This window comes from Parus major, chromosome 1A (genome assembly GCF_001522545.3).
Source record: "Parus major isolate Abel chromosome 1A, Parus_major1.1, whole genome shotgun sequence".
In the NCBI taxonomy this organism is placed as follows: Eukaryota; Metazoa; Chordata; class Aves; order Passeriformes; family Paridae; genus Parus; species Parus major.
Genome location: NC_031773.1, coordinates 54,952,897 through 54,973,784, shown reverse-complemented (window position 1 = coordinate 54,973,784; position 20,888 = coordinate 54,952,897). Strand labels below are relative to the sequence as shown.

The 20,888-nt window shown below is 38.2% G+C and overlaps 1 protein-coding gene across 7 annotated transcripts in view; it reads right to left on the bottom strand.

Annotated features, from left to right (window-relative positions):
* The window catches only part of FGD4 (FYVE, RhoGEF and PH domain containing 4), a 100,312-nt gene that overhangs the window by 8,044 nt on the left and 71,380 nt on the right, over nucleotides 1-20,888 (bottom strand). For all 7 annotated transcript variants that reach the window (XM_033514543.1, XM_015628988.3, XM_015628989.3 and 4 more), the window contains exons 3-11: nucleotides 20,556-20,727; nucleotides 17,168-17,657; nucleotides 11,536-11,625; nucleotides 9,413-9,558; nucleotides 5,945-6,101; nucleotides 4,722-4,860; nucleotides 3,712-3,770; nucleotides 2,940-3,086; nucleotides 1,524-1,696 (exon numbers count right to left, since the gene is read on the bottom strand). In XM_033514543.1, the coding sequence (XP_033370434.1) occupies nucleotides 1,524-1,696; nucleotides 2,940-3,086; nucleotides 3,712-3,770; nucleotides 4,722-4,860; nucleotides 5,945-6,101; nucleotides 9,413-9,558; nucleotides 11,536-11,625; nucleotides 17,168-17,657; nucleotides 20,556-20,647 (1,493 nt within the window). In that variant the 5' untranslated portion in view covers nucleotides 20,648-20,727. The remainder of the gene's footprint in view (nucleotides 1-1,523; nucleotides 1,697-2,939; nucleotides 3,087-3,711; nucleotides 3,771-4,721; nucleotides 4,861-5,944; nucleotides 6,102-9,412; nucleotides 9,559-11,535; nucleotides 11,626-17,167; nucleotides 17,658-20,555; nucleotides 20,728-20,888) is intronic.

Genomic DNA, 20,888 nt, shown 5'->3' with positions numbered 1-20,888 from the left:
ACTACTAAAGAATATGCCACAAGTAAATTAAAAATTATTTCAGTGCTAATACAAGCTCATGAATTAAGGACATTAAGGTATAGAGTACATACACAACTCATACATTAATGAAGATTTTTCTAATATAATTGAGTAAGAGCTTCGTGGCACTTATTCCTTCACAGTTTTGTACAGATTTAGTGTACTCTAACAATGATCACAAAGCAAAAGATAAAAATCTGTGCTTCCCTCACCTAAAATAAACTAATGCAATAAAGTTTCTCACACTGGTAATGCAGGAAAGCTAACAAAATAAGCTTGCTTTGTTGTATCAACTTTCTTCCAATTAAAACAGGCTTCAGAAATGGTATGGTATTCAAGATGCCAACTTTCACCATTGAAATAGGTATATGGTGTAACAATTTACAAATATTTAGCAAGATATCACACAGTAGTTTACATAGGCAAAAAACATGTCCCAGAAATCTTGCAGATCTTAGTGGAAAGGGTTTTTTTGTGTCATTTTTTCAAAGTATTTAATTTGTATTTAATTTTCAAAGTATTTAATTTGAAACTGAATGAAAGTGTAGGTAAAAATCTATATGCTGTTACCTTTGCATATTCTCTGCTGCAAGTCTCATTAAATATTACAAGTTTTCCATAAAGAAAAGTTGCTTGCAAGCTCATTGGCTAGCAAGTTATAGTTTGCCCCCAAATACATGGGGACAACACAGAACTGTACACCATGGACATTTTCCTGTTTATTTAATCCTCGCCTCTCTGCAATGAAATCATGACTGCTAAGAATAGGACTTTTAAGCAGGCCCAAAAGGAGAAGAGGAGCATCTCACTTTATTTGAGTCTAGACAGGGATGATTTAGTCTAGGCAGAAAGATAAGGGGAAAATAACTCAGCAAAAGGAGGATGCAAAGACTAATAAATTGGAAAGCAAAAAAAGTACCAGTCAGAAGAGTGCACCTGGAGGAAAAGTACCCAAGAACTAAAAGGAGTGCTTGCCTTCCAGGAGGAGGTTGATTCTTGGGACTGGAAGAAAACAAGTAGATGGGAAGTGGGTCTGAGGAACTGAGTAAAGCAAATGTCCACCTCCTGCTGCAGAAAACTCTGTTCTGTGGAGATAAACCCACTGGGAGGGAGAGCTTTGTTTGTTGGAGGCGCCCTGAGGTGAACACAGTCATTGGTACCAAGGCAGCTCAGATCCCAGAGGCACCAGTGATTAACACACCCAGGCTCCCGAAACACTTCAGTCAGACAGGCTGCCTTGGCATTGCTCTTGAATTCCCAGTCAGCCCTTCCACAGCTATCTTGGGCATTCCTGTGAAGTTAGCCAATGTGCCATGCATCCTAGATGCATCTTCTACTCAGAGAGATTCTTGGACTGACAATTCATGATATTTTTGGCAGCCTAGGCTATTTTCAAAACACCAATATTAAGAAGAAATCCACTGCATCATTCTTCAGATCTGTTCATCCACTCTTTTGCGTGGATATTTGATCTCAAGAACCTGTCTAAAAAGACTGCTTACCTTGCCTGCAGCTCCAGTGTCCGCTCTTTTCCAGACACCTGGAAAGTGTGGGGATATTCCTCATTATGAGTTTCTATAATCTTCATGCCATCTATGCCAACCCTGGTTCGAACAGAGAACTTGGATCCAACCAGGCTGAATTTGGGGACGCAGTAGAGCAACATATTGTTAAACTGGGGGGAAAAATAAACAGGAGGTTTTGCACTAAGGAAAACACAGATAAAGCCATAGTTTGTCCACTGAGAGCTGGACAATATCACAAAGCTAGACTTGGGTGAGAAAGAAGGTTCTTTTCTGATCAGCTGATACATGAGAAGACCAAAGCTCTAAAGCAAGGCAAATTCTTTATTTCTTTAGGGATAGGATTCAAGAACAGCTTCAGTGAATATAAGAATAATTGTTCTGCATATCCAGCAGTCTTCATAGTATTTATTATCAAACTATACTCAGACCAGATAGTCTATGCCAATGTAAAGCCTTTCTAACCAAATACCTGTTGTTATACTCCAATTCTTCAAAACCTACTGTAAACTGTAGGACAAGGACTCTTCCCTTCAGTGCATACATATATATATATATATATATATATCTCCTGTACCAAAATAATTTTGTTTTGTACAAGTTGTAACTAATGTTATTTGAAGACATTATTTTTGTTTTCTCCAAGACAAAAGAACATTTCTTAGTTTTTCTTCCCTGAAATTCTCCATATCATTGTGGGAAAACATAGTACATGAGCAGGACAAAGATATATTCCTTTATTAAATTAGAACTTTAAATAATGTTTCAATGTCTAAAGCCCCAGCCTAAAAGCACAGCTATTAAATCAGATATAAAGTGTTTAATTTTCTCCCTCTTTTCCCCTCTCATTTTTCTCAAAATTAATTATTAAAAAGAAAAACTCAGTTCAGTTGAATCCTATCTGATATTTGAAATCCTGACTAGACTATTGCCTAGTCTGTATCACAGACACAGCACATTTGAGCTTGTCACCTCTCATATGAAGGGAATATCATTTAGGTCAGCTGTCTAGCCCAGGTGAGTTTACTCTTCTATGATTTCTCCTTTTGTTTGAAGCACAGATCAGAAGGAGCTGTGCCACATCCTGTCACTACCCTTTATTAACCAGAAGAGAGGCCATGCCAGAGACCCCTGAGCAAAAATGTATTGGCAATTTTCAATGCATGGGAAGCAGCAAACCACACCAAACCTTTTCCGAGGGACTTGTAAGGGAGCACAGCTGTTCTTTTTGAATCCCAGCTGAGAGAATGACCTGCCACGATAAAAAGCTCCCACAGAACCACAAGACTTACTGGGACCTCAACACACAATCTATCAGGGCAAAGATCCTAAGCTTTTACGTTTCAGTTTAATGAGAATTTCAGAGTTCTCATAATCAGCAGCCACCATACTCACCAGGAAAAGATACCGCTCTTGAGCAGACGTGTTGCGAGCAGCCAGTTTGAGGATCTGTCCTTCTTTTATCAGCTCATTTGAAGGGTTCACAATGTCTTCCTCTTCTCCCAGCATCTCGTATATCTCTAACAACTTCTTCAGGTTCTCCTTTACAGTGAAAATACAGTTAACAAACTGATTAATTGAAAGCACAGATCTTAATGCAGTTTAAATGAAGTGATGGAAGCTGATATAAATCTGGAGACTGTCAGCTTTGGAAAACATATTTATAGCCAGTATGTGTGGTCTGACTGGTTCATTTAGTTGAAAAAGCAAGAAGTACTTTTAGAAATGTTATATCCTTGGTAATTTTTAAAATGCAGTTGTTTATACAGTCTGCATTAGTCCCTGCCCAAAACATCTCACATTTCAATTATGATCCTATCATCCCAGCCCGATCAGGCAGAGAAACAGTAACTGCTCTTTACAAACATTATCCTGCACTTACAGAAACAGATGAAACAAGGTTAAGAGTTTAGTGCAGTATCAGTGATTTGAGACAGGAGAAGAACAAAGTCTGTCCCATTTTCCACTTGAGAGAATTTGTTGCAGTGACAGATTTTTGTCCATCATTTCCAGGAGCTCTATAAATACATTAAGTAGGAACAATCACTTTGACCCAAGAAACCAGTTCTTGCCATTTTAGGGAAGATTTGCAATTTGCTCTCCTAGCTTCACCAAATATTGAAATATAATAGGTTGAAAGGTGATCAGTAAAACAAGGATCATTTACCATCTTTCTTATTGCACTATTCGAGTGACTTGCTGCAGTGGATATAATTTCCAGGGATTCTAGACAGAAGAAAAAGAAAGTAAGTAAAATCTAAAAGCTGCACTTTTATTTATTTACATACTACATAGTGGGGGGGGAAGGGGGGGCACGGGGGTAAGTCTACAAAAATGTTTGTTGTTTTTACATAAATTACAAAGCGCATTAAATTTCTTCAGTTAGCAATAAAAAGAAAACAAGGTAAAGTGGAAGGCATAAAAAAGGCAGCTACCAAATAGAAATTACAATATGGAAAGACCAGAAGAGAATTATTGCAGATAACTGTAGCAGCTCAGGACTTAGAATTACATCTTTCTGTGACAAGAACAGTCATGGTTCTCTCCCTCCTTTTCTGAAAGTAGTTCAGAAAGTCAAACTATATTTTTTCAGTTGAAACAGCTCATCTTACAAGTGTTTACTGTAATGGTACTAAAAATGAAATATATAGAAGAATTATCTGGCAAGTGATTTCGAACACTCCATGCAAATATCTGGAACTGTTCTTGTGTAAATACAGAGAGGAAGAAATTTAAAAGTGGGCTGTGCTTTTTCCCTGCAGAAGATTAAAAATACAGTGAGTCTAACTTCACTTTTTTTTACAAATAACAGTTGCAAATTCCAAATGCGCATAAAGAAAACCAAAATGCCAAACAAAAAAACCAAACAAATAAATAAAAAAGCCACCAAAAGCCTTGATCATCTGCAAAGCAAACAAATCAAAACCTGTGTGCTATTCCAAAACCAAAGTAAAACTTATGTGCCCCAGGAGAATACTAAAGGCTTTATGGTTTTACATTAACTTCAATTCAAACAGATTTTTTTTTTTCAAGGAATGCTGTGATTCCACTGAAGAAATTCTATCATTCTTTTAATGGGTAATTCTCCACTTGATATTTCCTGAAAATATCTTTTATTTACAGTATCCTCTTACTAATATCTTATTATAGCTCCTTTAATGGCCTGAAGATATTTACTTTCAGCATCTTTCCAGTCTAGGGAATCCTGAGGCAATTTCCTTAGGTAGTCCTTTAGAAGCATCTCGTAGCGTGGAATGCGTTGGACTGGTTCTAGCATGTGATGTTGCAATGTCAAATTTCCACACACTTTTTCCTTCTAAAAAATTGTAAACATATTTCAATGAAGCAGGCAAAAATGTCATTACGATACCGTAAAATAAAAGTTATGGTTGATGAAACATAAACAATGTATTTTGAAATATGCATGATAGATCTTCTGAAAGAATACAGAACGATTTTACCAAACCAGATAATCAGAAAATCTTCACAAAAAATAACAGTAAAAACTTTTCTAAGTATTTGACAGTCTCACCAAAAAGTTTTACTAAAAAATGCCTTTCAAACTCCAGTGTATTTTAAAATAGTCTTGTAATAACAGACAAGAGAAATACTTCTGAATTAGTAACAGTTCATGACAATATATTATAAAAAATCACTTAAATGGGATACAAAGGTGTATTTTACCTATCTGAGGAGGGAATGCTTTCTTTGAGTTTCATTTACAATGTCAACTCCCTCAGCAGTGTCCCTACCTCATCTCTAAAGATATATATTCATTTCCATAATCTTAGATGCAATTAGATTTTAAAAACAAAAATTACATTAAAACATACATAGTTTTCTTCCCTGGCTTACAACCACAAGAGTCCATGGAGCACTAAAATTTAAGTAGAAATATTTCATCCTATTTCTAAGTGCTCAGACTGCAGCAGGACACACACCTGCCAGTTCCCAGAGACACCCCCAGGGAGCACCAGAGGAGTGGAAGGAGCCTTTGGGAAAGACTGGCATCCCTGGGCTCCTCAGCTTTCTGTGCTCAGCACTACTGTGAGCGAACACAATATTAATGGATGCAGTGCAGGGATCTAGAGTTGCACTGCTTTTTCACTTTATCCTAAAATGGTATTAACTTCTGTTGTTTAAAACAAAATGCACTATTTTTTTAGTCTTCAGATGTTTCAGCCTTAACAATTTGCTCCTCTGTTTTGCAGAGGATTTTTGTGGGTGGGCTGTGCACATATGCAGGAAAAAGAAGTGAAAAACACAGTGTGAAGTGGACAAATACAACTACCTTAATTCTAAGGGATTTGGTATTTCATTTTCTCTTTAATCCTTTTTTCATCCACAAACCTATATATTCTTATAAATAACTTGAGGGTCTACACTGTTCTCCCCATTACCTGAATGTCTTGAATAATGAATTTGAACTGAGGTGACCGTTCAGTCCACGTTTTCACCAATTCCATCGCATTATCGAAATTCTTCACGTACTCGCCGTACATCTTGAGGAAAGGAGCCAACTTTTGCAGAATATCTCCAATCCTAGGGGTGGTAGTCCTGCAAAGTAAGAGGGTGGAATCTCAGAGCAAACAGGAAAGAAAAAAAGTCACACAAGGTTATAAAAGGTTTCAAGTGTTTCACAGAGAATCCTCCTGTTTGGGATTGCCTCATATGGAGTTCCAACGTAAGCATTAAATCTGAATTCACACATAAAGTTTGTATCCCCTTTGATGATGTGTAAGCACCACAGGTCATGCAGAGGACTAAAATAAGAAAAGCTAGAAACTGAAGACATGAAAGACTACAAAACACGGCCCAATTTATTTTATCTGCACTTCCCTAAAACTACATCAATTTCTTTTGACCATAATTTAAGCCCTAAAATACCTAATCTGTGGTTTGGTTTGAGGGCTAAACCCATTCTGTACAGCTCCTGTTCTGTGCCTTGTATAAACATGGGTAGTAACATTTTTTTTAAAAAAAATTACTATTTATCTAAGGAAACATATGACAGAAAGATAACCCCTTGGACTCCAGTCTTCTGTGAGAACCTTCCCACATTTTTCCCAATTCCTGATGGTGTCTTCAGACAAAACAAATAGTAAAGTAATGGATGGAGAAGCTGAGACAAGCTGCACTCCCAAGGCACACAAAAAAAGTGGAGCAGCACACAGGCATCTCCAAGGACTACAATAGGAAGCACATTTCATGTCTCATTTTCAGGGACAGACTCAGAAACTCAGTATCACAGTATGGATTTCTGAAAGTCTGAAATCAATGTTCCCATAGTGGTCTAAAGTGAAAAAATCTACTGCAATTACTTCTACAGCCCACTCCAACATATCACTTCCCTGAGAGAAAAGCTGTGCAGAACAGAAAAGTTATGCTTGAATAGAGAATACTGCAGGACTGTCAAAAACAGGTCCAGCTCCAGCTGCCTCTGCAGGGCAGAGAGTTCCTGTGTGACACCTGGAAGAGGAGTGGGCTGCTGCTGGGGCTGACAAGAGGGGACAACACAGGGTGGGAAGTTGGTCTCTGAAATCATGTGGTGTTCTTATGTTATCCCAAGTATCTGCTACTGGTCACCCTTGGATACAGGAGACTCAGGGTATTGTATCTAATTATTTTGCTTGATAGTCTAGTGAAAGGTATTCCTGCCCATGGAAGGGGAGCTGGAATTAGATGTTCTTTAAGTTTTGTTCTAAGCCAAACCATTCAATGATTCTATGCCATGGGATCACTGTTATGCTCTGTTATGCTCTCACACACTTTTCATGGGAAATATATTGCAACAATGCTGTTTCCAGTATTTTCAAGCCATATGTTGTAAGAGATACTCAGCTCCAGCTGTTGCTCAACTCACTCAAAACACAGCTACCAGACAATTTCACTTTCATTTGATAAAGTTTAGATTCACACTGCCTTTTCTTCCAAAAAAAGAAGAATTTGCTTTTGATCTGCTTTCCCAGTTACAAAATTACATATTTTTATTCCAAATTTTCAATTTAAATCACAACTCAAGGGAAGAGTGTTGGGAATTTTTATCCAGCTTTTTTGCTGGAAGATAAAGAATAATAGAAGCACATAAAGCTACCCAAAGAACACGCTTAATTTCTTGTGTCTAATGAGAGGAACTGCTGAGAAGACTGTATCTGGCAGAAGCTATTGTGCCAGACAATTTCAGAGACCTGTGATGGGGAGAGAAAATTACCCCAGATTTTTCTTTCAGCGATGATCAGAAAAAGCTGCCTTCAACTGCACCCTTTTTTCTAACTCATCCCAAAAGCACAAAGCTTCAAGGACATTTAAACAGCCTGTCTCAGGTACAGCACAAAGGTTGTTTTCAGGCAATGTGGAAAAGATAATATCCTTGTGATGCAATTTATTAGCTCTGCACCAAAAGTCAAAGCTTATCTGCACAAGCACTTTTCAACCTTTGAAGCTATATAATTATACACACAATAGTAGAGAGCAGTTTAGCATTTTGCATATATGTAAAGTAAGGCAACCTATATTCTGTGCTCCATGAAGTGTCTAAAGCAGAATTTTAAGATTATGTCATGAATTTCATTTCAAATTACACAGCACTGACTAAATGTGGTGTGAACTGTTTGTTCAAACATCTAAACTCCACTTCTCAAGAACATGAACTCTAGTGTAGTCCAGACTTCTAATTAATTCATACTTCCGATCAGATTTCTTCAACTTCTGTTAAAAGAAATGGGTAGGTTTTACTTACTCAAGTCATTCTGCAGGGAACTTAAAGTGTAAGCTTTCCTATATTTCACAATGCTTACATTTTATTTTTTTCCATTCATTACAGACTACACAGGGGTACCATGTGTCTGTGCATGTTAAATATTCTATTTTGAAGAATCATCATTTAAAGGGGAATCATCTTACAGAGTCAGAAGATGTATAGCTGCTGTCTGAAGCACCACCTGTATGGTCTAATTTATTCATATATATCACAGAAAAGCAATTTTTCTCATTTTTGGTTGTTTTGTGTTTTTTTTTTACAATAAAGGAGTTATGTGATAGTGTAACTGGAAATTATGTATGCACAAACATTTGAATTCCTCATAACAAATTCTAGATAACATAGAGTATAGGAGCCAAACAAGTGCTAAGGTGAAATAACTAGAAGAAACCGTATTTGTAATTTCTTTTTAAATTAGGTTATCCTTTTTCCCAAAGAGGGCAGGGAAGCAGCAATGGTTTGAGACTTTTTCTTTCTTTTCAAATACATAGAAGAGACCAAAAATGCATGGCTATGTTTTAATATGTCCAGAATCATACACACACCAAGGCAGGATAAAGATACTGCATCTGTACATGATTATTACAGAGCATATTTACACTTATTCTATCCTTGCTGACTCCAAACAGAGGTCAAGAAATGCTGAGGGGAAACTGAAATACATTGGAGATGGATTTTCATTTCAAACAGAAAACTAAAATATATAAGAAGAAGAATGTGTCCCATCTTATTATGAAAAGCAGTAACAACAAAGGCAACTTTACTTCAGCATTACCATAAACCACATACATGTTATTTACCTCAGCATTGCATTCTGTGCAATAAATTCACCAGGTAGCACATAATTCGAGCCTGAACCCCTAATTTAGCAAAACATGTGATCATGAGTAATTTCACTGCCTTCAATGAGATCCATGTCCTTTATTTTGAGCAAATGATGCAAGTCCTCTGCTGAGTCAGATCCTGAGGAAGAGCAGATGTTCTCTTACTAACAGTGGTTCTGGGGCCTGGAGAGCTTAATTTGAAGATACTTTCCCTACCTCAACCCTGCAAGAGTTTCTTACAGACACAGTTTTAGGATTATATTAGCCAGTGAATTGCCTCTTACCATTCTTGCATTCGTTTTTCAAGTTCCGGAAGTAAGAATTTACTGTGGAAGGCGTTTATTGATGAAATGTTAGAAAATATTTTATTAATCACTTCAGGTGGAAATGAACCTCTGTTGGCTTCCTCAAGGAGTTTGGAATAGAATACCTGCAATACAGAAAAAGAGCCCCAAACCAGTCAACCTATAATATTTAACAACGTAAGACCAACTATCCACCCCTCCTGCTCCAGCTGAGGCAAGATCAGTATTTCAATAGTAAATGGTAGTGATGAACTGATTCATTGCCTTTCCCTCACTGGAAATGAAAAGTTTCTCCTCCCCTTACACCCCACTTTGGTTCTCGTAAGCCAGGAGAGCGCTGCAGGCAGGGCTGACATAAGGAGAGCCAAACTGAAGCGGTGCCATTTTGGATCAGCTCCAGACATCCTGTCTGTTTTAACAGCTAGATCATCTCAGCTTTCCCAGTCTTCCAGTAGTATTTTCCACTCTCCTGTTCTTTGCAATTAGCATGATGTCTGATTACCATCAGCCCCACCACTTTCCTTGAATGCTGTACCCCCTTATCCTTTTGGAATCAAAGTAGTGGGCAGACTATGAGTGGTCCTCACATATCATTTAAAGAACAGAAGAGACCCACTTCTGAGTGGACTACGTTCTCTTTCAAAAATAAATGTATTCTTTCTCCTTCAGTGGGCTCAACCTGACTAGGTGCAGCTACAAAATGTGCATCTGTTAATGTGCACATCATCAAAAAAATAGTGCTTTTGGAGAACTATTTTGGAGAACTATTGTCCCTCTGCCGCTCTCTCCCATGCCCGAACAGATTGTACCTCCCTGGAAAGGGCTTCACAAGTCTGGGTAAGGACTTGAAAAAGAAGATAAGAGTCTAAAGATAGGAACTTTGATCACCCCAAATCAGGTAGCTGAAATGTTTTAAAAGGGAAAAAGCCATATACTGCCACATATACTCTAAAACACAGCCAGGTTGTTGCATTGCCAACAGGACAGTTAGTTACTTTGAAGACCATAAAGATTACACAACTTTTTAACCAAGTTTAGAAATATAACAGTCCCTTCCCAGTCTTCTTCCTATCATTAACAGCAGTTGAGCAGCTGTGTTTAAAACTCATTTTTCAGAATTCTCTCCAGCTAATATCTGGAAACATAGCAGTAGTGCACTTATGAAGACATCAAGGAAGATAGTTGTACATTACCCATCAGAAAAATCCATGAAGGAAGCAAACATCTTTTTCTTTTTAAACTTCTTTTTAAAATCACTTTTTTTCCTGCAATACTTTTGCTTTTAAAAGTCACCATATATCCATTACAATGTGGGTGTGCTGTGTAAATCCACTTTCATGAGGACAATTACTTAGATCCCACCAAGCAGCCTGAACAATTATTGTATTGGTTGAGACTTTTTACTTTTCATCAATTCTTTGTACAGAACTTCTGACCTGAGAAATTTAAACTGTAGAGTCTGAGAAAAATATCCTGTACTAAGGCAACACAAAGCTAGAGGTATCCAGGTAAAATGTAGATGTGTTATGTGGAAAGTAAACAAGACTTAGAAAGAAAAATCCTCAAGTGCAGACTTTCACATTTAAGAAATATCAGCTAGATCCTACAAAGCATGGGAGTCCAACTCTTCCGTTGAAGGAACAGTCATTTCCGTTTCTAAATATTTAATGGGATAATAGAGAATACACTTTTTGGTATGGGCAACTTCTAGGCTCTTTGGGACTAAAGTAAAATTCCGATTGGGTGGTTCAAATTAGAAGGATTTAGTAATTTTCTAATGAGTGGGTGATTGCAGGATTCACTGGAAGCCCGTGGTTATTCATGCTCCTTGCTGGCTACCAGCACAATTTCTTATAGTGACCTCTCCACACAATGAGCATATTGCATTTATAGCCACAAAATTCTAATACTCATTAAAAAATGCAGCATTCTTAAAATAGAAGCAAAGGCAAAGCCATGTGGCAACAGAAAATGACTGGCTGGAAAATCAGCAAAATGTGAAAAACATGCTACATCTCATGTAATTTATACCCATGCTTATGCATAGCCATTTTGAGTGAATTCAAGGCAACACAATAAAAGCAAATTCAAGAAAAATGTACCCCATCTAGGAGGTCAAGCCGGCTAACGTAGGCCTTTTCTGTTTGCAGAAGTTCATTGGCAATTTTGTGACGTTTCTGCTCGTCTGTCTCCTGGAGGAAAATAAGAGCAGCTCTTAGGATACTGAAGAAAACATAATTTAATAATAATAATAATAATAAATAAATTTTGAAAATACTTATGACTACTTTATAGTCCAAAACTGAAATACAAGCTTTACATTTAGTAATAAACACCAACTTTGACAAATACATGACTTCCCGCAGTTTAATCAACACAAACAAAAGTCAGGGAATGTTAAAAACCAGTCAAATTATGGAGCAAAATTCAAAGCCTAAAAGATTTAGTATTTTCCAGTTTGTACAGGGATCTTTGCCAAAGCAGCAACTCCCTACTCAACAGATCTGCTCACATCCTGGTAATCACGTACCACTGACCTTTCAGAGCTGGAAGAACTGATTTGCAGAGTAAGAGGGAACAGATGGGAGCACTCAGTGCTCACCCCCGCCCCATTTCAGAAGTTATTTGAACTGCATGTTCTTTGCACAACAAAATTATAGAAAAATGTGGTACAAAATGTTTTATGTTCACCAATACATTCATTGCTGAATAATTGTTGACTGCAATTAGAGGACTCCTTCATTAAGTCTTTATGGAAGTAATTTTTGCATTTTAAGGGAAGTTTTCATTTTAAAATCTTTTATTCCACAGAATATATTTCTGATTCTTCTGCTGAACAGAAACTTAAAACATTCACTCAATTTTCAATATTATTATAAATTTCAATATTATTATAAACCAAATATGTTATGATACATATTTATAAATTGCTGGGCAAAATTACTCCAAAACAAACAATGAAAGGACAGCCTTGTACAGTATCAAAACAGTAGGGAAATGCCTCAGGCTTACAAGTGTCAGGCTCAACAAACTGACACTTCCATTACAAGATTCCATCTCCAGATCTAGTGATAGTCTGTTCACATCTAACAGCATCAGTCTTCCTGAAACAAATGACAGTATTATCACAGTGCTTATGGGAAACTGGTAATTGCTAGACAAACCATAAAAATTCTTCATAAAAAAAATAGAGAGTTTGAGAGAGTGATTTCTGATTTCAAACTGCACACTGCTTCCCACAAAAGTATAATAAACATTTGCAAGTACCTTTACAAAAATTGCATTAAGAATACCGAATATTAAAGTACAGTCTTATATTTAAGGGAGTTCAGTGCATTTTTCCCCATTTTAGTATTCAATAAGTATTCAAAATTTCAGCGTATTTCAGTTCTAATCTGCAGTGCTCACAGTTGTGCTGCTACATGGCAAACCTCCTCCCTAAAAGCAGGCTTTCAATAGTGACTTCAAAGCTGTTCATTAAATCTGTTTAAATCAGCATAACAACCACAGTAACCTACAGAATAGTGTTTTAAGTGCTGTCAAGAGACATTGCAGGGAGCTGGAGGATTAGCTATTACAGCTACAGCTTGCTGCTTAGTGCAGCCTTTTACAAAAGATCTCACATGTGGACTTGAGGCACAAAACCATGGAGGTTACTGGTTCCTCAGTAATTTTATTTTATTTTTTTTCTCACCCCAGAACTCCACTTGCTCCCTGAAGCAGTGCTATAGAAGCAATCCATAGTTTTTAGAAGATTACTTGAACTAATTAAGAGAGGGAAAATCATGCATAACAAACACCAAAAAAATCACATAAAATGAGCTGAGCCCAGATTTCCAATCCTCTCAGTATCAACCTTACTCATCTTCTTAATTCTTGAACCTGCATCTCCTTTCTACATGAACTGCACGACCTGACAGAGGGATCTTCTGTGTGGGGGAAAAATGCACATCACGGATGAGTTATATTTTAATCACTGCGGCATGTTCTTATTCCAGCATAAGAACACCCACCTACAAGGTTAGATCAGTGCAAAAATAACAGAAAACTCTACTACTGCTTCTCTTTCAGCACGTTCTCAGGGGGGAAGCAGGGGGTGTTGATGAGGGGAAGGCAACTTCAGGGAACAATAATTTCAAGGAACATTTCAAATGACGGTCCATAATGCATGGCAACTCAATATATAAAACCAAGCAGAAATTGCTAGTGTGCTGTGTGGAGAACATTTACATCACATGGGTACATGATTTCAGCTGCAGACCAAAATATCAGGCGTGTGAGAGACCAAGGGTTGCATCAGCAGGGACTGCAAACCTGAATCTCTATTCTACTGCTTACAGTAAATGCTTCAGCTGGATCTAGTTCTTCAGCAAAAAGCTGCTCATCCTTATAATAATTATATCATTGTGGATGCTTAAGAAATTATAATATGTAATTTTGAACTCTGAAATTAAGAAGAGGTGTGAAAAATGCCGGTGAAAGTATGAACTTTCTTATTATCATCCAAACCAAACAGGAGCCATCTCCTGTCAAGAAAACTGTACCTGCCAACAGTGATGTGTATGATTCACTCTTACTCAGGCATAGCCCTTGCCCTGAGGGCTTTGAAGGAATATATTAAACAACACAGACAGGGTGAGAGAAATAGAGTATGAACAAATATAATTTAAGTTACACTGTGCTTGTTTCTTGCACAGCAACCAAGAAAGCGGAAAGATCCTGGTATCCCTAAAGAAGAGACTGTTCACAAGAAGATTTATGTATTTGTATTGCATTTATGTATTTATATATCTATATCTTATGCTGAAGATACACAGCTTTGTTCCAGTTACTGTTCCTAAAGAAGACCAAAAAATGTAGAATCAAGAATATCTCAAGTCTTTCAACAGTAAAACATTTCTTGGCAGAGAATTAACTTTGCAAAACCAAAAGTTTTACCCTGATTAAACTGAAAAATCACCTTACATTTTGAAATCCAGTATCTCCCACTGGTTTTGCATCTGAAACATCAGAGCCCCCAACACTATCATCAAATGAAGGCAACACACAAGGACTTTATTAAAGATGTTCAGTGGATTCTTCCCCATCTGTGGTACGCAGGCAGTCTATACCCCTGTTTTTTACCAGTCTCACAGCAAACACTGACACATTTGTCCTCCTGTCTTCAGTTAGCTGTAGCAGCAGATTCTCCACAAGATGTTATTCAGGAAGTTAATTGATTGAGATGTTCTTGTACTTACTCAGCCTCCGCAGTTTAGACAAACCAATTTTTATGACAGGAGGTGTTTCTGCTGCAAGGCAGGAAACTTTTCACTTTCAATTGTCTTTTTGTTTGTTATGATTGTGTTTCATTACTTTCAAACTAATTCAGTAAATAAAAGTAATAAAGGATACTCTGCTCTGGTTGTTTGGAGAAGTTGTTTCAGATTGCTGTCAAATTTAATGAATTTTGCTCAACTTTTTCCAGAACCTGCAATAATCGGTCTTTAGTCAGATCTACTAGTGATAAGTGAGGGGAGAATAATTGTAAGAGCAACACTATTTCAAAACAAGCCTTCTTTTCCAAGTCCAAAAAGTAATTTCTGCACTGGTATTGCACCAGTACCCAATTTAATTCAACCCTTCCAGCTGGGGATTTAGGATTACTTCTACTGTACATATACACATTTACAGAGAGAGAGAGCACCACTTTCTGCTCTTCCCTGGACTAAGGACTAAGGAAGATGGCATGCAAGAGACAAGGTACTTTTCATCAGCATCAAAATACTTAGATCAGACACAGAGTTTGACTAAGTTTGACTATGATTCACACGCATCTGCTCCTTTTGCTTTTATCCAATTGTACTTACATTTTTAATCAAAAGGGCAGGAGAGTGCTGTTATCCTGTGCAGTACAACTTCAACTGGACTGCATCCCAGTTTTGATGTTCTTTAATGACTAAGTAGGCATTTAGCAAAATCACAGATTGTCTAATGCTCTTACTTCTTACCAGTGTGTGCCTGAACACAGAAACAGCTTAAAGCTCCACCAGAACTCTCCTGTTGTTCATCATCGTTCTCCTAATCCAGACAGCAGGGAAGCAGCTATTTATACCACCAAAGGGCTGATTTCCATCTCCAGGTTGCATTAATCCAAACTAAAACAGTGTTTGATTCTGCAAAGGGTGGTAGACATGCTTCTTAACCTCACTAGACTAAAGGGGAAGTCCTTGCTGCACAAGGTATCTCAGGAAGGGCTGCTGTGAGCCAGTTTGGTTTTACAGATTCAGTTCTGCACCAATGCAAGCTGCAAAGTCATCCTGCATGGGTTTGCTTTGGTTTTGTACCCTTCAAGCACCAGTGAACAATATACATCTACTTACAGTCACATTACACCCCACAAGCTGACTCATTGTCAATATAAGACAGATCACACGTGCTGGTCCCAGCAGCTCAAAGACAGATTTTAATGAGATTGCTGCCATTAGTGTTTGCCCAGTTCCTTCCTGAACTTTAAAACAGAACTGCTTTCCTTTTCAGCTTTTTCCTGAAAATGCTGCCAGCACCTTACTGCGTGACTTGGATTCAAGCTTAGCATCGTTGCCTGCTGAGAATTCAGCACTTTACCGGCATAAAGAGGGGAAACAGGCATTACTCAAAAGGAGACAGAAACACTATGACAGGTGTGGCAGATCAAAAGTGCCTTGGCTTATGTTTAGGTGGGGAATATAACATTCATTTATTACTGGGAAAAAAAACAATCCTTAAAAAAAAGAACCCACCCAACCCATCACTTTCATATCATGACCTAGGATATTTCATCCTAGAATACATGAGAATTTGAGAGCTACCTTTCCCACTCACAGAATTTACCTCCAGGCACGTGTGTATGTGACCCCCAGCTAACCAAACTCAAGGCTGCACTCAGTTCAGCTCACCACTGAACTGGTGCAAACCTGACCAGCAGTGAGGAGCTTTTCCAGCATCAGCTCTTTGGCTCTATGGTGAAGAGGAAAGCTGGGAGGGTCTGCCAAGCTCCCCCTGCCAAACAGGGGATGGCTGGACCAGAACTGTTAATCACATTTACTGCTTTGGTACAAGGAGGAGAGCTGCATAAGTAAACTTTTACAAGTGAAAAATATGCACCATTCTTCAGCAATCAATTTCCCAAGACAGATTTCCTTCCACCCACTTACTTCGCTTAAGCATTTAAAACCTCCCTTAGAAGGGAGCTCAAATTCATCATGGTTTAAGTTCTCCTTGCTAAAAAGTCATATATTTAGTATACCCTGCACATTGCATCTATCTGATCACTAGCAGACTGCCACTGCCTTTCCAGCTTTGACTTGACAAATATATCCAAGTTAGGGATTCACACAACACTTCTGCCTGAAGCTCTGTCGTTACAGTTTACCACACATGGCATTTTATTTCATATACACCACTAACATGTGTCCCTTGTAGGCTGGCACAGCTGAAGCATGGTGCTAAACAGGCACACACATTTGAGTTTCACTTTTTATAAACTTCAGATAACTAATGGGAAAGAGCCAAGGGGATTAGAAGAAGAGCAAAAGAGGGAAGAGCGTGGGAAAAGGCAAGCAAAATTGTTTTTCTTGTATTTTTTCAGAGGGAAAATAACCAAAATATTGTCAATTTCTCACCTGATCCTGGAAGCTTATTTTTGTAAATAAAAACCTAGAGAAAATACAAAAAGCAGCAATAAATCAGGAATGAAACCATTTCTCTCTTTACCTTTGTTTCTACAGGTTGATCTTGTTTACTGCTTTCCTCAGCTGGTTCTTCCTTGACATCAGTGTTAATTTCTAGAGTTTGACTTTCGGATGGGAGCAGCGTGTCGCTGCTCGGAGTCCTGTGGCAGCTGTTGAGCATCTGTTCCTCGCAGGCAGCCACACTTTGCAATGACTCTCTGCGAGCGCTTTCTCCTTCCCCGTTGACCAAGCTGCCGTCCATGGCATCATCTGGGAGCGGGGTGGACACGGCCGAGCCGCGGTCCGGCAACCGCCGGTCCTCGTCTTCCGGCTGGTCTTGTGCTACGACGACGCCGTTGGCCGTGGGCAGCTGTGCAACCTGAGTTTTGTCAGTGTCACTGTTTCCCTGTTTCTGTAGTGAGTGCTGGGAGGGGAGTTTTGGCTGAGGTGATGGTGTGGACCCATATCTTCCTTGAGATTTAGTCACGTGGAGAACAGAGGAATCTTTCTTCAAATCACTAGGATTCAGGGAGCTAAAAACACCAAGCAAACAAAACATTGATGAGAGAAGAGTTAAACATGGAGTTATATTAAATCCTGGGATGGGAAATAGGAGAGTTGCATCATGTAACCAATTCCTCCCCAAGAGATCTTTTCTTTCCTGTGTTAATATTAGGAATTTCTGAGACCTGAAATGCATTAAAACACTTACAAACAAGCTTCTCTTACTAGAAACCCAGAGCTCTGCCATTTTTGAGCCATTGCATCCCTATGTGTCTTGAATCCCATGCGTATGGGAGATTTAAATTGGATGTTAGGAAAAATTTCTCCACTGAAACGGTCATCAGGCATTGGGACAGCGTGCCCAGGAAAGACTTTGAGCCACCATCACTTGAAAGGTGTGAAGACGTGGCATTTGAGGACATGGTTTAGTGGTGGATTTGGCAGTGATCTGGGATCTCTTGCAACCTGAATTTTTCTATTCTTAGCTCCATGAAACAGAGCAGAAAACCAAGAAACTGATAGATGAAGAGATGAAGCAACTTGCCTAAAGTATCCCAGAAGCTTATTGGCAGAAATGGAGCAAGACTCATGGTTTCCCAAGTCCTAGTCCACTGCTTGAACTAACAAGTAGTCCATTTCCTAACAGCTCTGTAATTATTAAAAAAATAATCAAACACATCAAGAACATTTAGCATCCCTTTCCTTAACTGAGAATATTACATGAGGAGCTTTACATTTGTATCTCATTTCTTCTCTAGTTTCCTTAGTTAGCAATGTCCTTTTTTCATGCTGCATCTTTTCTGAAGATCTTTTTCCTCCAAAATTTCTCTCTGGTTTAAACACATTATCTCTTCTTCCTGACTCTCCTCTATGGTCCTAGTATGGATCTTCATCTTCTGGAAGGATGAAAACTACTTTCAAACTGTACTTTTACTCCTCATTTATAGGATACATTACACCAATGTTGCATACCCTGCACTTTTGTGCACAGAGATCAAAAATAGCTTACACTAGCTTTATCTTTTTCCATCATATAACAACAACAAAAAAAATTAAATCACTTTTTTTAGTCATGTAAAGACTATGCCTTTTTTTTAATAAATAAGCTTAACTCCAGGATAAAATTAATATACATTTTTCAATTGCCTGTACAGAGTAAAGAGGTTTAATTAACTTTCTGCCATGCCAACATGCTTGTGGGCTGTACAGACTAATGTAAATAAGTTATTTTAGTTGACAATCACAGTTTGCAGCTCATGAACATGCTACCTAGCCATTTCAAGATCACTATTAAAACTGAAGTTCAGCCTCACAGAAGACACACTTTGTGAGTTGAGCTCATTCAAAAAAATAGGAATTATCTCCACTGCCAAAGCAGGATAATCCAGAACTCAGCGTGCTAATTATAGAAGTTTCTCATAAGCAGAGATCATAAATGAGTAGTATTTAGTCATAGGACAGATATTACTGGTGTACCTGAAAAACAACTCAGTTTTCCATAGTCCACAAAATGTCTCTCCTCATAAAGGGCTATCAACAAGAAAGTTTTCTTTCTTTCTTTCTAGCTTCCTCTGATTGCATAATATGGAAGAAGTTCCTGCACAATGCAGCAGGCAGGTCTAGGAGGAAGATATGTATGGCTCGGTGTAGGGCACAAAGAACATGAAGAGTTTTCTTTTAGAAAGGATTTTTTTTTTTTTTTAATATAAGGATACTGCACTGTTTAAAAAATGGGTGATGCTTTGGAGAAAGACTGGAAAACAAAGTGATAGCAGGATTGGAGGGCGGTGCTAAAAGATTTCACAGAACGCCCAGTGCTGCAGTAATCTCTTTTTCCCACCTCTGAGCACCTGTCATGACCAAGTGCAATTAAGTCTCTGCCTAAAGAAGTCTTTTGCAGATGAGGCTCTAAAATGATTTCTATTCCAATGGAAAAACACACGTTTGCATTTGCAATGCTCAGCTGCTTCCATAGAAGGGATTAAATTCCACCCATCTTGAGGGGAGATTCTTTCACAGAAAGCCCTGTTACTCTGGCTCTACAGTAGGTCATGCATTCGTGTACTCTGCTGTACATCATGCATTCATTACCACAGGGGACATCCCTCCAGAACTCCAATGTCCCAAGGAAACATGAAAAAAACAGAGCCAAAACTGCTCCTGGACTGTTTCTTGAGCTGTTCTTCTGTCATGAGCTTTCTGGAAAGTCACTCTCTTTATAAAGAGCAGATATATTGGAAATGTCTGTTTCAGAGTTTATAATGTAACTACTTAGAGATGCATCACATTCATCTAATTAAAGACACCCAAGAAACATCGTTTTGTGAAAGCAGTGTTCACAGTGCTTCTTTTTTCCCAGAGTTCCAAATGTTTCCCATAAACCACAGAATCAAAACTCAAGAACACTGAGCTTTTCCCTCAAAAATCACCAATTACTACAAAGCAAGCATTTAGGGAATGTATGCCATACCACTACAAATAATTTGTAGAGTTCACCCTCTTCACATGAATGAATTAAGAGGTAAAGATGGTATAAAATTAAAACTACTATTTCCAGTTTTTCCATTCACTCATAAAAGTATTTTTTTTCTTCTTCAAGAACCAAAGTGTTTGATATTACCTTCAATATTAAACTTATTTCAAATTGCTGACATTTTCCAGGTTTTTTTTCAAAATCCTACAAGTTTCATTTTTTTTTTTTTTAAGGAAAATTAGGACTAACACCTTTTGAAAAAGCACACCTCATAAAGCCAAATATGCAACTGGCTCCCACAATTTCAAACCACATGCAGTTTTGCCATCAAGTCCTTCAGCAGGGATAGGAGTGAGCCCTAGAGCAGAACCAATGTTCTTCCTCACAGCTTCAAGTTCCAACAATCCCCACACAACAAACAGAATCACAAATCAATTCAAATTCTATTACGTACCTGCCTCCCTCAAAACGGTTGATGAGATCTGACACTTTACTGGACTTTTCCTTTGTGACACCAGGAACAGCAGCAGGTGTCTCTTCCTCCATTCTTGGTTTCTGATTTGTTAAAGCTTTATGCCTAGGGGTTTGGTATGTTGCCTTCTGCAGATGAATTGGCTTTGGAGGCACTGCAAACAACAACAGCAACAAAAAGCAATCATTCATGTTTCTTTGAGCTCTTAGAACTTGATCATAGAATGCTTTAGGTTGGAAGGGACCTTAAAGATCATCTAGTTCCAAACCTCCTGCACCTTCCACCTTCTGCAAGACCAGGTTACTCTCACGAATG